This window comes from Oreochromis niloticus, linkage group LG5, assembly GCF_001858045.2.
Source record: "Oreochromis niloticus isolate F11D_XX linkage group LG5, O_niloticus_UMD_NMBU, whole genome shotgun sequence".
Taxonomy (NCBI): domain Eukaryota; kingdom Metazoa; phylum Chordata; class Actinopteri; order Cichliformes; family Cichlidae; genus Oreochromis; species Oreochromis niloticus.
The window spans coordinates 7,115,084-7,132,621 of NC_031970.2; the positions used below are offsets into that span (position 1 = coordinate 7,115,084).

General features: G+C 38.4%; 1 protein-coding gene across 1 annotated transcript in view; it reads right to left on the reverse strand.

Moving 5' to 3' along the window:
• Positions 1-329: 329 nt before the first annotated feature.
• snta1 (syntrophin, alpha 1) overlaps positions 330-17,538 on the reverse strand; it is a 30,368-nt gene continuing 13,159 nt past the window's right edge. Inside the window, exons 3-8 of the mRNA XM_019359331.2 lie at positions 5,059-5,254; positions 4,629-4,818; positions 4,321-4,451; positions 3,730-3,926; positions 2,307-2,494; positions 330-1,904 (exon numbers count right to left, since the gene is read on the reverse strand). Of these exons, the coding sequence (XP_019214876.1) occupies positions 1,812-1,904; positions 2,307-2,494; positions 3,730-3,926; positions 4,321-4,451; positions 4,629-4,818; positions 5,059-5,254 (995 nt within the window). The 3' untranslated portion in view covers positions 330-1,811. The remainder of the gene's footprint in view (positions 1,905-2,306; positions 2,495-3,729; positions 3,927-4,320; positions 4,452-4,628; positions 4,819-5,058; positions 5,255-17,538) is intronic.

The following is a 17,538-nucleotide window of genomic DNA, read 5'->3' on the forward strand; positions in this document are numbered from 1 at the left end:
ATAAGAATATACAATACATTTTATTCTTGAAAGCAAACAATTTTAGTTGTACATATATATATATATATATATATATATATATATATATATCCACATATACATATATATACATATATATATGTTAATAGAAGTCTGTTTAGTGTTCAAAGAAGAAAGAAGGCCCCAAATTGCAGATGTTCAGTCAGCACAGATAACAAGACAAGAGTGACCAACCCTACATTTCCATATACAAAGACCGTGGCAAAACTTTCCAAGCCTGTACTTTCCCTCTGTATTAAGAATACAGTACTTAACAAAGACATTAAATCAAAAGTAAGAGTTAAACTCCATATCCATAGAGAAGTATAGTTAAGCTGGCTGTATGTCATCTATAAATGATAATGAAAACCTTTGTCAGTGCTGTGAAACACAGGAAAAATGTGTTATTAGATTGTTTATGTTACTGACAAAAAAGGCCAAGACTGATTAAGGCCATTGATACTTAAGATACAGTGCTTAGCAAATTTATTACACGACCTGTCATAAAAACAAGAAAACACAAATATTTCACAAATCTGTCAAAAATGTGTTTAAAAAATATATTGTTAATTATTAGTCAAGAAACCAACCAAATGCCTTAATCTGCGCTGGCACACTGGATCTCTCTCAGAAATTAGAAGTTTATGAAGCATAACGTTCAACCACTGAGATTTTTTTTTTTCCTGTTGAGAAATCCAAGTAAATAACTGTGATTTGGCATGTTAATCAAAAATAATAATGCGCTTCTGCACTTTTTCAGCTTTTTTATGAACAGTAAATTTGAAAATTCATGAATAACACATATGATATTGTAGCATTATAAATATTTTGATTAGAGAACTTATTGGTGGATTAACCATTACAGAAACATGAAACACGATTTTGGTAAATATCAAAACTGTTAATTCAGGGAAGCTGTGGCATAAACCTTACATCAGGTGATGGTCTAATAAAATTGTTAAGCACTGCAGGTTTGTATTTGGTATGAATATTTTGTAGTTTAAACACAGAAAAATAGCATTTTTAAATATATGGTTTTACTTTTTGTACTTTACATAGAAAAAGGAGAAATGAAAGTTGTTTTTTTTTCTTTTGGAGGTCGTCTTAAAACGCATGAAAAATTTCAGGGTATTGGCAAGAATCCACATGAACAGCATATCATAATAGCGCCATTCTGTACATTGTTCAGTACAGACTATTGATTATGTAGCGATCAGACATGTCATCCTGTCACTCCATTCGAGCTGCCTTTATGAAAATGTTTGTCCAACATCAATCAGGACTTTTGTGAAATAACTTTTGTTATTCACAACAAAATGATTTTGTTCACAGCACATAAAGCAAAGACTGAAAGATGAAAAGATTCTCAAGACAAAGGCCCATCTTGACTTATGAAATAAAAATAAAAAATGTGATGACAAAAAATGAACGTCTGGGGCTTTAAGCTTAGAAACATTAAGATACAGGCAGTCGTACTCGTACAATTTGTCATCACAAAGTGTCATGACATACTGTGACAGATTTGACAGATGCAAGCTCCCTTAAGTGACTACTGACTTGCACCAACTTTTACCTTACAAATTTAAGTCCAACAAACAACCATCGTTGCATTGTTGCAGTTCATTCCATAGAAGGATCAGGAGATGCCTGACCAAAGATGATTTTTAGAGGCTTAGGAAGGCTTGTCAGCATCATTTCCAAGCCCCCCATCATCTGGAGTTTCAGAGTTCCCAGGCTGTACCATAAACTTTATTGAATATTCCTATTGTGACGTTCCGGATAGTTGGCCTTTATCACGCCAAGAGACCAAGTCGCTTGACCTTAGCAGACAGGAAAGAGTGGATTATGAAGACTAAGGTCTTAGGGCAACAATGCAGGTCCAGTTGCTGTAGGAGATACAGATAAGTAAAAAAGAAACATGATTAAATGAAGGAAATCCATATAATTTTGCTTTTTTAAACATTTTTATAAATGCATAACAAGCAGGTCAACTCTGAATTGGAATAATCTGAATAACTTAAAGAGTGAAATATGATTTGTAACTGTCAGAGGGAGCAGGTAATGTTGCTGAAAAGGTTCTTTACATGGTTTTTCTTAAATGTCAAGGAGATGGCTAACACACAAGCTTAGGCAGAAATCAAGTTTAGTCAAGTTCACTGTCTGTCTAACAAGTGAGAACTCACCACTCACAGTAATGGTGCTAATGATTTTACTGATGCATTCTTGCCCTGAAATGTCACATATTTCACTTCAAGTCAAAACTGAACAGAAAACAGGGGAAAACTTACTATCTCAGCCTCGGGACCTCCAAAATCAAGGAACATCATCCGAACGCCGTCGTCTGAGGACATTCTGAGGCGCTCAAAAGGCTGCTGGAGGAGAATATTCTTCCTGACACCCATTTCTTCGGTGAATAGTGTAAAACCGTCATCGATGTGAACTCCCAGCATGCACTCTTTCCCATTCCAACTGCAGACTGCCAAAGCAGAAAAAACAGGGCTTATGTGGCGTAAAGGTCAAGTAATGATTTCTTTGTGATTTCATTAGTAGTGTCATTCAGTATTGATACAGGGCTACAGAATGCACTTTACTAAATGTGACACTGAAAAGACAAAGAAATGCAGTTTAAATATTTATTGCTGTAAGAAAATTGTTCCAAATTTTAGTTAAAAAGAATGTTAGAATTCGTTTCACATATTGGAATTAAAAGAACCATTTTTAGTTTATACTGGAAAGTTTTTGCATCATTTTATTCCACCAGCAGAGGGCAATGTGAAACCTTTACTACACAGCAAGGTTTTACACCGTATGGCACTTGTCTCAGAAAGTAGGACTACTCTGAGCAGTAAATCTAGCTGTAAAGCTGTAGGGGGGTTTTACTCAGTCTAGATGTAAGCACAGAGCTAAGACTTTATATACTACAATACAGACGACAAAATGCTTTGTCTCCCCTCAAGCTCCTTATAAAAATCCATTGCAAGAAAGTTTGGTTTCTAAAAACCCAAATCTTTTATTAAAATGCAACCAGAAGAATTGTGCAAAGATTAGGGACGTTCTACAAAGGGGTACAGCGTGCAGATCACTGTGTAAAGAACAATAAATCGCACTAATCCTGCTTTGTGAGACGAGCCTCTGTTTTAAACTGGAATGTTTGTGTGTATCTGTTGAACAGAACCAAGTCTTAAGCCCAAGCAGGAATTGTTTGGTTGAAATAGATTTGAGGTATATTTATAGGCATGATTCAAGTGTTTGAATCATTTCCTGAAAAAAAGTCATGTTGTACTGCTAGTTGTATAGTATTTTGACTTTCAGAAGGGGGGCTCCATCTTTATTCCTCTTCAGCTTCTACCTCTAATGAAACCTTAACTTATTTCTGAAAATCGGTTCAGATACAAAAATGCTACCTGCCATTACAGGTAAATTCTTCTTAAAATAGTGTTTAGTTCAGGTTAACAATGATTACAAACCAGTGTTTCTGATAGTAATGGGGGAAAAAAAAACCCAAACCAAAAAAAACTCTTACCCTAATTTACAGCATACAGACGCTGCTAACTGAATTACATAATTCATGTGTACTCTAGTATAGAACTGACATCACCATGTGGTATTTATCATGTAGTGGGCTTTTCTTTTAATAAATCTGAATTTCAGAAATATTCGTAAAGGACTGTAAATGAAAAAAAAACTGAAGAATCGTTTGCATGTCTGTACCCGTGGTGACCTCCTTGGTAAGCTCAGCAGCATTGTGGCAACCCTCCACCAGCAGATGAGTCCAGGTCGACAGCTCCTTAGCAGAATCCACCCTAAAAACATGTGTCTCCACGCCTTGCTTTGTGCCTGAACGTAGGCCAAATGACAGCTCAGAATCCAAGACTGGAGAGCTTTTTCCTGGACCAGAGTGGACCAGTCTGAGAAAGGAGGGTGTGGGGTAGGTGAAAGAGTGGGAAAAAGTGTATGAGAAAGATGATAATGAAGACTTATAGAAAATAATGTGGCCATAAGAGCAAATGATGTTGCAGACAAACTGTTACAGGGCAACATAGGAGAGAAAAAACAGAGGAAAAACCCATGACTCATAGGTTCTGTTTCCACATGAATATGATGTTATTTAGCAAAACGTCCAACAGTCCAACTATGGAAAGAGTGAGCATGTGTCCTCTGGGCTAAATCAAGCCAGAGGAAGGCCTGAGCCGAACAGGGTGGGGCTTCTGAAACTCCATCGTTATGTGAATGCGTTTATATAAGAAAGAGAGAGAAAGCACAAGTGTCATGTTATGTAGCGTGTGCTGTAAGGGTGGAAACCTGGTGGTGATGAGCGGGTGGCTCTTTGTCGGATTGTTGAGGCTCTCTTTGCTTTCAGGACACGAGGGATATAAGAGCAGGTCCTTGTCAGTCAGCACAGCCAGTACGGGTTTCTCTGGACCCTGAGATACCTGCGCATGTTGAAATTTCTATCAAAACTTCAGAAATCTTTTAAAGATCAGTTTAACCATTGCTTTTTTTCCCCTAAAATAATAGTTAAAAGTTGTAACAAGGTGTAACATAGAGGCACACACACGTGCACAGCCATTTATGGACGATTTATCATGTACCACAGCATTCTTCCATACCTGCTCTGTAATCCAGCCCAGATGTTTGACTTCCATGCCAGGCTGCATGCTCCTCATCTCCTCCTTCACTCGTGGTAAAAGGCTGGCAGCACCAGCCTGGATGGCATTGTACCAGGATTGGGCCATGGCAGGGTCTTTTGCCCTCAGGAACACAGAGTTCTTTCTGTTGGATGAAATCACCTCAAAATACCTGGCAAATGAGATGACAGAAAAAGAGAACGATGCAAGAAGAGAAACATAAAAGAGGTGGGGAAAAAGCTGTTAGAGGAATTAAAAAGACATGGCAAAGTGACTAAAGCTTAAGGGTGAAGAGGAAGTTTCAAGTCCCTTTTACAAAGCTATGTCATTTTCATGTGTCCGATTTCTTTTATCCAAATCCATAAGCTGTATGAAATATTACATAAATCGGTGAAGCTTTAACATGTAATACCTGTTTTCTGTGTCTGGAGGGCACTGTTTTCGTGACACCTGGCACATCTTCAGCGGGATGCTCCGGGGCTCCTTCACCTCAGCAGGGGAGAGCTCAGTGCCCCTTTGAGGTGTGGAAGGGGGAGAATCCCACGGGAGACCTGCTCCAGGGGACCCAGAGCTTTTAAAGAAGGCAGACATCTCCTTGATGTACTTCACTGAAGCAGAGTGGGAGGGTGTGGGAGATAAGAGAAAAGGCAGAAGAAGTAAAAGAGGACAGAGGAGAGAAAGAGAGAAAAAAATGTAAAAATGAAGCCTCCAGGTTTGGAGATGAGTTGAAAGCTGTAACACTTAAGAACTGCTTCAAAGTGGTGCAGAAATCAACGCACAGTACAAAGAGCTCTATGTCACAAAAGTTCTCCCATACAGAGCCTCCCATACAGAGCCTATGATGTTTATGTTGCATTTCTGTTGTAGGTAGTTGATTCTGGCATGTCTTTAGCAGCCGCCGGTGCCATAGAGAAGATGTAATCTGACACTCATATCTCACTCATGTGTCACATGTCATTCTGGTGCTCCAGCACAAGGATTATCAGTACTGACCGTTACGCCGTCTCTGTTTTTGCTACTAACAGTGGTATTCTTAGTGCCAATATCAGTTTACCTGTTATTTCCTCAAAAGCTTGTTAAGCCCTGGAAAAACCTAGGTGCACATGAAAAAGTAATGTATTTATTAGCTTGCCGAGGTCCAAAATGTGGGATTATTTACAAAAATGCAACAGGAAAAAAAGATGAGAAACAGAAAACAAAATACATATTCCATCCATCTCAGGGTCATGAAGGACTGGAGCCTATTCAAGGTGGGATATACTCTGGACAGGTCGTCAATCCACAGGGCCAACACATATACACAGACGACCATTTACAAGTAACCTCACATTCACACCTGCAGCCAGCTTTATAGCAATAGATGTCTTTGGATTCTAGGAATTACCCAGAGAGCTGTCCACTGCTCTACCCTCTCTAACATAACAACAACAATAATAATAGTAGTAAAAATAATTTGAAAGTTCAGTAAATGGAAGAGTCTATGAGTGCACCATGACACAATGCTGGTGTGAATATACATGTGTGTCTTTGTGTGTCTAAGTGTGTGTTTTCAAGATGACTATCTTTTTGTGGTTTGAAGGACCACATGGAGGTGAAACATCATGAAACATGATGATATCACCGAACTATCAGTGTGACCGAGGATTCAACGACAGGATCCAACAGCTTACTTTGATGAATATGACTTTTTATATATATAGATCAGTAACCCAGACCCATTAACAGTTAGCACTGGCTAAACTGATTGTGAAGCACTCTGTTACTGGTCATATGGTTGAGCTTCCAAGCACAGTAAACCTCGAACCCAGGTAAGTGGGGATTCTATTTCAGGATGCTCTACCACTGAGGGACTAACTGACCTTCAAACCACAATGTTAGAGGAAAGAGTGAAGCACAGCAAGAAATACAAAGGTAAACTACTGATCAAAGTCTAGCTAAGAAACCGTGTCAACTGATGGATGTAAAGGCACAGGAAATCCTTGTAAATAACAAAGATATTCTCAGGGATCAAGAAAAACAGAGACATGAGTTAGACGGGGAGGCTTATGCAGCACATAAAACTTGAAAATCTATTAAAGGTTTATTGATGCAACATTGTTTGAAAGAGAGACGTCTCGCCGGGCCAGGAGCGCTCCAAGGTTGACTACAGATGTGTCAACCTGTACTACTTCTACTGAAGTCTCTTGGGGACAGGGGAAGAAAACAGGTAGGCTTTCACAGTGCTGAAAGCTGATTAGCATTCATCTGACCATATGTGCTGGGAATGCAGTTCTGTTCATTGCACTGGAAGGCCAGTTTTCTTCTTCCGACAAGCCATCACAATTCTGACACCATATGTTGTGGAGTTCTTTCTTGCAAATGCCTAAGAAGTTGGAAAAACACAGCCCTAGGTGCTTCATCATAAGGATTTCCAGTTCTGTATGGTGCATGACTGACAGTTGAAAATAGCGTCAGGGCTTTCACATTAATACAGCGGGAGGTTAAGAAGTGCAAAAACACACATCCATCCATCTGTCCACCCATGTTCAGAAGTGTGCTAAAAACGTATTTACAAGATCTTTATGCTGTCTCGTAAGTTGAAGAGAGATTTGTCTCCCAATAGCCAATGTCAGTGTCAGAGGTACATCTAACTGAGGGGGAAATTGTTACTGTATCTTATTCTGTACACATATCTTTTTAAACGCAGTTTTACCACTCACACATCCATGCTCAGATACCTAGACACACCACCACAGATGGAAACACATGGCCTCTGCTGCAGTCCAAAAGGCTGTGGTATGGCTTTAACAGCAGTGGCCACTGCTGGAGTAAAAATAGCCCAGAGGACGTGGCAAAGCAGTAGGTTTAAGGCAAAGCTTTGGTTTCACATGGGAAGTGTGAAGTGCTCTGTACAAGAGGCATGTAGCCAGAGGGCAAGCAGAAGAGTCATAGCACAGGACAGCAGGAATGAGAGAGGAGGCTTTCACTTTTCCTAAAATAGAGATCCTGCCAGATACACACAGCCTTCCTCTTATTTTGCTTCCAAACATCAAATCTCTAACAGTGCACGTTTTATTTGCCAATTTAGGGAATGTTTACAAGTTTGCACTCTTGTGGAAAATTGCTGCATTGCTACAACTGTATGCATTTAATGGAAAAGAAACTGCAAGTATCCAAATGTGAGTAGTGTGCAGAATATTGTCAAACTGTCACATAGTATGAAGCAAGAAAACTGGATGAGCAACATTTATGTAAAACATGAATAAGGTTCTTTTTTTCAGACATGCTGCTATGAGCATTTAGGGATTACAGTGCATGTGTGAAGAAGTCTTAAGTTGCTCCAGCAAAGGGCATGACCTAAATACTGAATAATTCTCTGAGTCTGCACCTCTTCGTTTGAAAACTCATTTTCCATACTTTCAAAAGTAGTGTGGATCAATAGTAATGTCTTGGATCTAAAATCTGTCTGCGATGTTTCCCTTTTCTCTCTCTACAGAGATGAAGTCAATTCCTTTGAGATTTTGTTAAAGATTTGCTGCAAAACTCTTAAAAAGATTTATTAAGAAGAATTATTCTTTCTCACTCTGGATTGAGAGTATTCGGAGTACAAATTTTCTCCCAGTGGTCTGAATGGAGAGTTTCCTGGAATACACGCTTGTGACTCAGACAAAATTTACACAAAAACGTTTTCACACACTTGCACTTGGGTACATATGTACTAGTGAGTTTTTAATACTTAACAGTGCCATTCTTTGTAAACCTCAGAGATAGTTGTGTTAGAAAATCTCAGTAGATCCACCGGCTACTTCAGGAAATGCATTTTATGGAACTTACACAACGTTTTTTTGGTTTTCGGGTTGGTTACAACCAGTGTTTTTTCACTTCCTATTTTACCTTCAAATCTCTCATAGCTATTCCGGTCTGTTTTTAGCATCACCTGTGTTGTATTATCCCATCATTATCCCATGTATTATCCCATTTACATTTATTAATCTCTGAAGTCAGCATGCTTTGCTGACTTCAGAGATTAATAAATGTAAAAATTGCCTATACTTAGTATATTTCAGCAGAATTTTATATTGCCTTGCAATGTAACATAATTACTGAATCTTCGAGCCTCATAAGTGTGTAGTTTTTAAGAAGGGTTTCAAACTTATTACAAAAACAAAGAACCACCAAGTGACAAAAATATTCCATATACAGAGCGGGTAGTAATTTTCTCCCAAACTCATGTAAACTGGTTAAAAGAGTGTTTGCCTGCTTCAGCAGCCCATTTGAACTGATGTGAAATGTGAGCTGTCAATAAGCGACCACAACAACAGAAAAAATTTCCGCGCTAAGAAAGCTACTAAAGTTTTTCAACCCTGATTTTATATACTTACTGGCTTTTTTAATTCAAATTTGACATCATGGTTGATAGCGCCCATTTCTATCGAGTGACAAACTCAGAGCACATACCTAATACTGCTTTACATGAACTACATGGTCTTTGGATGGCAGTACAGTGCAGCCAAATGACACCTCAGTGACATCTGTCTAATAAGAAGGCCTCAATTACACAAAAAGCACAGTTTCAATAACAACAGATTCTTCAAAAACACTTTAAGAGAATATAAGGAGAGCGAACATAGTCGTGGCTAGAGGTGCTAATATCTAGCACATAAACATATTTCTATTCTTGGTGGGCATTACTCTTTATTATGTAAGGCTGAGATTATGTCTCTGGTGCTGCACAAACTCCAGAGCAGAATAGGTTGGGAGAAAGCAGCAACTATAGAGATGTTTACTTCTGTAAAGAGGCTTTTATAATCTCCCCAAATAACAATCTCGATGTGATAGCTTTTAAACATAGTGCCGTATTAAAAAGAGAGGTGAGACGATGAGAAAGATGGAGAATTGAAAGGGGTGTAAAATGGAACGAACAACATAGAAAAGAGAGAGGCAGCAAGAAAAATTAAGATCGGGAGCAAGAAAAGAGAATATGAACGAGCGAGACAGGCAATACAGGGAGAGCGAATATACAGCTTAGCTCAGCCAGAAATGTTGCCATGAATACCAGTGGCGGCTCATTCAATACAGGGCTAAAATTAGCTGAGATGGCACTGTTATTACTTTAGCTTATCTGGCAGCCAGTGAAACTACTTTTGTAGTGTGTGCGTGTCTGTGTGAGAGAGAGTTATGTGTGGGTGTAAGTGTGCGCATGTGAGGAGGTTCTTTGCTTCTTCTGCAGGATCTGCCACTAAGCTTTTCATGGTAAACTCTTTACTTTTACATTGAACCTAACAAGTCCCAGCCAGACACTTTCAGTCAGCTGAGTTCCAGCACAGTTTGATTAACCGTAACTTGGATATTACAAACTTCCAAAGAGCACTTTAACATGTTCGAACTCTGAACAGCCAGACCACATTATTGTGCTCATTACCTAATATACACAGAAATCATCACGTATATCATCAGCCCATCACTGCTAATCCTTGTCTGAAGCCATCCATACCAGGAGCATATCAGGAGGCCAGGAGCTTAAGAAGTTAGGCATCAGCTGACATGTTTCCAGACTTGGCACTTAAAAAGTGAAACTGGCTTAAGAGAGACCAAACAATGCACTAAAGCTAAGTGCCAGCCCTTCGTCCGCTTGCCACTGGTTACTGTGGGAGCAGCTGGAATGTGACTGGGGAGTTGCTGACCTCAGAAGCATGTTGTTGTCTCTGTAAACTATGTCAAGCAAAGAATGTCCCAATGTTACACCTCAGAGGAACAATGTCGTGGGTGAAAACAACGTCATAAATTACTGTATAAAAGAAGTGAAACATGTTCAGTACATAGAGGTCAATTGAGGCAAAAAAACCCCAAAAAACAAAAAAAAACAGGTTTGCAATAATAAATTAGATATACGAAAATGTGGAGTTCATGTTTCGCAAAATGTAAGATGTGGACTATTCAAGAGACGATGAAAGTGAACATGAAACAAATGAAAGATTTAGCAAAAACTCAAGACTGCAAAAAGGAAAATCTTACAGATACATTATGAGCTCATTTTTGTCCATTTCATGTTCTATCACTATGTAATGGTTTCACTCTGTGTTCAAACGTCACCTTTCATGTGTGAAGTTTGCTTTTATTTCCCAATGGAAAAAAAAAAACACGTTTGGTTTTTTTCAGCGCTTCTTGTAAACTTGTAAACAGCAAGAGTCTGGGCTGGACTAATGCTGAAAAGTCACGACTGTTCAATCGATAGAGGGCAATGCTGCAGAGACAGAACAACTGATTGATTGACCACTACTGATAATCAGGCTGAATGGCTTGTGACTAATTTCACCACAGAACACAGGTATAGTTAAAAGTCAGATATGTCATGCAATATATATACATATATTTTTCTGAAAACTTTCAGTAGACATATTGAAGTTTGGTTGACATTTTACGAACAAACATTGTTCTGTACTTGTAAATAAAGACTAAATCTAAAAAATAAGTCAATAATGTTGTTCCTGCTTGCTATGTGAAACTTAGTTTTTTAATAGGTTTATAGGCTTGTTTTTTGGTTTTTGAATTTAACCACAACCCAGAACTGAATAAGTGGAAGAAGATGGATGGATGGATGGATGGATGGTCTACAGGGACAGGGAGGCTAAACAAGACAGGAGCTAAAATGTCTAGTTTCATGAGGGAATGCTTTAAGACAACTGTAAATTATGCAATTGCAGAGTACAAGAACATGCTGAAAGTGAGCACAAAAGGTCCAATTTAAGGAACTCCTTTAAAATAAAAACTCATTATTAATCAAAATCAGCCTAAAAGTTAATGATCAGGATTGGGCTTGGGCATATGGTACACATACAAGGAAGAGGAAAAACACTCTCGTCAGTGCCTTTTCTTATTGATCCCTAATCTTGGGGGCTGTTAAATGCCAGCTTTACTGTATGTGTCCCTATTCTACCACTGATTAATGTGCATCTCCTTCTGCTCAATTACCCGGGTCTATATGATTTAGACAGGTCCGTCATTCCTATAGCCCATTTCATTAAAATCATGGATACATGCCAACTTTGGGAGGTGTTAGGTATGACATAAGTGAGAGGGGGAGAGAGAGAGAGGGAGAGAGAAAGCAGAACACAGTGAAACTTTTAAATGAATTCACATGCTGCCAAAGAGCAGATTTGATTACTTTGCATAGTGTGTCAGGAGAGTTAATTATCCTAATTCAACAAAGTGAAAGAGAAGGAAACTTGAACTGGATCTGGCAGAACACAAGAACAGAGTAGAAGGGATGCTTGGTGGCAAATGTTCACTTTTCTTTTGCTTATGATTGCTGCCTAAAAGGCAAAAGACTCATCGATTTCTAAAGTATACAAAAACTATTTTTCCATCTCAAATGTGCAATTTTAGCTTCCAACGACAACAAAAACACATTTATTGTGAATAATAAAAGCATAAGTAAATATCTCCCACTCCATCCCCACCATGGCAATGGGGCACAATGCTGTGAGACAGTTCAGTGGAATTTAAACCTGTAATGAAGTGAGAGACTGACAAAAAGAGTGGGCCACCAATTTAACAGGGGCCTAGAATCGGGGCAGAGGGTTCAGAGAGGGCTTGTTAAGTAAACTTGATGGCACTAAGGGAGAAAGGGCCTGTTGGAGATTTGTGATTTAATAAAGCTATGTTATTTAACTGGTTAATCCATTCCCTTGCTGAGTGTAAGCACAATGTCCTTACGGGCCAGCAGCTCTGAAGGAAAAAGGACCCAAGCTTTGTGTCCACAGCGTTAGAGGTTTCATGGCAGGGTTACTCACAGAGATTCAGAACAATCCACATAACACTACACATTACTACAGACCTACACTACTACTGACGTCTGATCGCATCCAGTCTGTTAGAGACTAAAAAACGACTTTGCTGTATCAATACTCCTCAGCCACTTCTAACACTCGCTGCAAGAGATTAATATAGTAATGGACAGTGGCAGCAAGTTTGCAGCACTGAGAAGGGTCGTTTATATTTATTTGCATTTCATAAAGCAGTGTTAGCGATGCTGAATTGGCATTTATATTTCTGTACTAAAATTCTTTGTCACTTTTACAATAGATAACAACTAAGAACAGAAGCAGGACGAAAGAAAAGTTATTGTGACATAACATTATCATATTTAATGCATGTGCCACGTAAGCATTTAAAGATTTGGGGCACTAGATAGGTGGAAATTATTCCTCAGAAAGTGCCAAATACATCATCATCAGCACACCCACCTTCTCGTGTCCTAGTAAGATCTAACAGCTGTGTATTAGCCAGGTTAAAAGGAGAGGAATCATGATCACAGTAATAATTATACTGGCATAAGAAACCAGTCTGTTTGCTGAATACAGACCTTAAGAACACATCAGTGTTACAAACTATATACATTCATGGAAAACACACTCAGTTCTGACACTATTTGGGTGATTATAGCTTCAATTCCAAAGATTCATTTTGAGTAAAGATGCACTGATCAACCAACCAGGGACTGAAATCAGCCAATTTTCATTGTTCTCGTGGGTGTTCAGCAACTCGCTTTCAGTTAATTATTTGTAGTTGTTTCCACTACCACAGCACTTTACTTTCAGTTGTTTCAGTGAGAGATGATCCTGCAATTTACTGCAATACTGTTAAGTTTAATAATTTCTTTTTTTTATGAAACTAATAGTCTGCATTGAAGAAAGGTTGCCCACATATGCTGTCAGTTTTAGCCATAAGAAAGAGAACTGGAATTTTTAGAAATCAGCAGGACGCACATTTGAAAAAAAAAAAATGAAATCATGAAATTGATAGAGATAAACATTTTGTATATAATAATAATAATAATAATTACTTTTTGCACTAATTGTGCATATTGATTCCCATGCACAAATAGATTAATGTGCATATATTCATTTAAATTTGTAATAAAGAAAAAAAAGAGGAAAAGTTAAGTTAATAAGACTAGGATTAATATAGAACCAAACCAAACACAAGTTCCAGATGAAGGAACAAAACTGATCATTCCAAACAACAGGACCATCCTGCTGCTGCTGCCACCCACCAGATGAATACATTACCTAAAACACAGAAATACAGACTATTGCTTTGCTGACTGGACTGACACAGCTCAGCCATGACCACTTGAGAATTTGCAGTCGGAACGTGTTAATTAAGAAAATCTCACCTGACTCCCTCACCACCTTTCTAGCATGTCCTAAAAAAAACACACAGGTCAATCTCTGGATCAGGGAAAGGGAAAAGAATCATGTGTGAGTGCAAATTCATGTGAAAGTGCAGTCTATTTACAGATTATATCATGTGTGAATAGATAAGAGGGCTAAGACATACGCTGCTTCAGTAACAGAATCTCAACTTGGACAGAAACTATTTCAGACAAGGAATGAATAATCTTAGCCAGCAGCATGCTGTGTCCCAATGAGAAGCTTAAAACTTTGCTCTCCACAGTCATTATGTTCCATAAATCACTGGCCTAACCCTACTTAAATCAATACAGGAAGATAGAGCAAGAATATATATCTCTGCTGGCCTTGCTTAAAAAGACTATATGGTATGTATCTCCCTTTGAGGGGCTATATTCACACATGTCCTTGAAGAGCTTGATTTGTAGATAAGAAATATGATTTTAGCCCTCAAAGCAAAATGTAACTCAGTCTGGTCCTCATCATTCTTCTAAAAGCGACTGCGCTGTTCGGTTTGTAGCCAAAGAAGTGACTACTTACAAAACCAGAGCTAGAGTGGCTATTACATACTCTTTAACAGGAACCCAGTTAAAGGTCAGCAAAAAATCTTCTACGTAGCACGCCGTATAAATGCTCTCAGTTTGATCAGTTGTGGCCCTGCTGTTTGTAAAGCACCAGTTGTGGCATTTATTGATTTCCATACAGGCAGGAAATCGCAGAAGAAAAGACTCTAGTCGAAAATACACAAAATACGAGATCTTATTGTGAATGCTAGTACAAGAACCAATCATAAACTGGATGTTTATCATTGAGCCAAATACACAATATATTCCATGCTTACACTAATTTTTAATTTGATAAAAAAATATTAGAAAAATATGTCCATTTAAATTCACAGATATGGAATAAGAACCTTCATGCACTCATTAAATAAAATGAAACAGTGTGTGTAATACACAGGAATTTCTGTGTGCAAGGTGTGATATGAAGCCAAATAATACAATACAAGACTATGTTAAGGACCCATATTAATCCTCTGAAAAGTATTGTAGGGGTTAAAATGCACAGTCACATTTCAGCGAGGGGAAATGTTTTATCTTGGGCTTATATGCATAGTACTCCAGAAAGACTGTTGTGGGGCTATAATGACGATGAAACAGAGTAAAACATAACTGCTTAAATGAACTTAACTTAATGTGTAGCATCAGCGGGAGGGAGGAGTCAGCACAGTGGTTTGCACTTTGTTTTAATTTCTCTCTGGTGTTGGTTCAGTTATGAACCAAATTGATCTGTTAACAGGAAACGTCTCATATGTCTGTTAAAATACACAGAGGCACAGAATATATTCATTAACACACGGACAGCTTGGGATTACACTGTAATCAATGTTTTGCTACACAGATACACAGGTATCTCTGTGTATCTGTGTAAAGATACACAGGTATTACCTCGGAGATTTCAGGGTTATATTGTGAAACTGTTTGTAACAGGTTTTGTAATGCAGCTTTGCTCTGGATAAATCCCGGGCTCTACCTGATTCTCACATTCCAGGACCTCGCTCGCTGTCCCCAACAATGTCTAAGAGAATGTTTTGTCATTTTTATCAAAAACATGTTGATTCTCCTTCAGCATTCTTTCATTTATCTGAATTGCGACACTGTTTTCAAAGAGAAGCACAAATACATAAAACCTTGGCTTGCAATGTATTATTTCTGTTAGAACATCCCTCACATTCCATCATCAGGTTATTTTTAGCAGCTAATTTGCGCAGTTCTTGGTAGAATGCTTCTTATTGAAATGAAATGACTGTGTCTTTGTACTGTACATAAATTAGCGCATTGTTAGTTGATCACGCGCAGAACTCCCCTTCGAAGTCTGTCCTATTTTGATTTTATCTCTTTGAATGATGTATATTTAGTTCTTTCAATGAATTTCCTTCTGAAATCAAGAAGAATATAGACGTATTTTTGTACATTTAAGATGTTAATTTGTTGTCATAATCCAGGAATTCCTCCACGTCTGAGCAGTGCATCTCTCGCTTCCGCCTTTTACAATCCGCAAGGTCAAAGAATACTCAACATGTGAGGTTTACTCCATAAAATTATTATGTGGATACACTTCTTCAATTGACACATAATGCACAAACCGGGAATACAAACTCGCCATATAATGTAAGGGAACTCTCCATCACGAACACGGTTAGTCAAAATTTTAATATACATAGAGAGAAAGAGGCCTGAGTTGCGTGAATGTGTCAGAGAGAGACATTGGAGAGATTAAGTTTGGAGTTAGCTCTAGTTGAGAATGCTGACAAAGCATCCTTCAGCCAACACTTATCACAAACACAAATGAACCTCTTCAAATCTAGTCTCACCTCAGGCACTCCTGAAACATATTCCCGTTTGTGCATATTGGATGTTCACAATCTGACAGCTTCATAGCAAGTATTAATACCCTTAGGTCTGGGGGGATGATGGAGCCACATTTATTAAATACAGTCAAATGTGCACACACTGTGTTCACTGAGTCTTCATCTTAAGACACACAATGATATTCAGATTCAAAGTACAGCCTGCATGAAAGGCACAGTCTGAACAGCGTAGCAACACATGACTCAACAGAAGCCGTCACTAATAGTTATCTCTTGGTCCCTGGCACATGTGATACATTTGTAGCCATTTACACAGCATCACACTGTGCAACTGGCTACACAGTGTGGCTAAAAATTAACAACTGAAGGGAAATACACAGAAGGTGCTGGCTAGCAGTACAGTTACAGTTCAGAAAAAACATAAGCATGCACATCGACCGTTGTTCAGTATACTGGAAATGGTTCACAATAGCCTGCCATCAATGACGACGTTTAAATCAGGACAAATCTGCAGAGTTGACTAAATGTGTGACACCCAGGAGCGTCTATGTTTGTGTGTGTGTGTGTTTGTGTGTGTGTGTGTTTGCAGCACTCTCCTTGCACTCCCCGTGGGCAGACAATCCACAGTGTGTTGACAAAGCCAACTCAAACATCACACAGCCAAGAGTCAGGACAAGGCCGTAAAAAAAACATCTATAAAAGATGTTTTAAACCTACGCAGACCGAACATGTCCTATTTGGCAAAGCATCTTACTGACATATTTCAAAGAATTTAAAGGAACAAAAAGTTACCAAATGTGAGAGATAACATAATTATAAATTAGTATAATCTAGTATCTCCATTTAACATTGGAGGAAAAGCTGTATGTACCACAGAAAGGTCTAAGAGAGACAGTCAACAAGTCTCACATCCAGCTAATTTAGAATTGCCACTTAACCTTACTTGAAGTTCTTGGACTGCAAGCCACCTTGTAACCCTGAATCGGGTAAGTGGTTAAGAAAATATATGTAATTAAGAAACCTAATCATGCAACTTATCACAAGGTTTGAAAAGTACATTTTTTTGCACATGTCATCAAGTTTAGCAATGCTGTGCTTTTTTTCTAAACTGCCTACGAGAATAAGAAATTAAAATTTGTTTTAACCTGACGTTTCACGTCTCATCCGAGAAGCTTCTTCAATCCTAATTTGTTTTAACCACATCTCGCTTTTGAAACTGACACACTTTTCTCTAACAGGACAAAATGGGAACAAAGTCAATAAGTAATTCTAACTAACCAACAGCCCAGCAGGGATAACAGACATTAGGATGCTTTATACAACTAACAGGACATGTCCAAAACATATA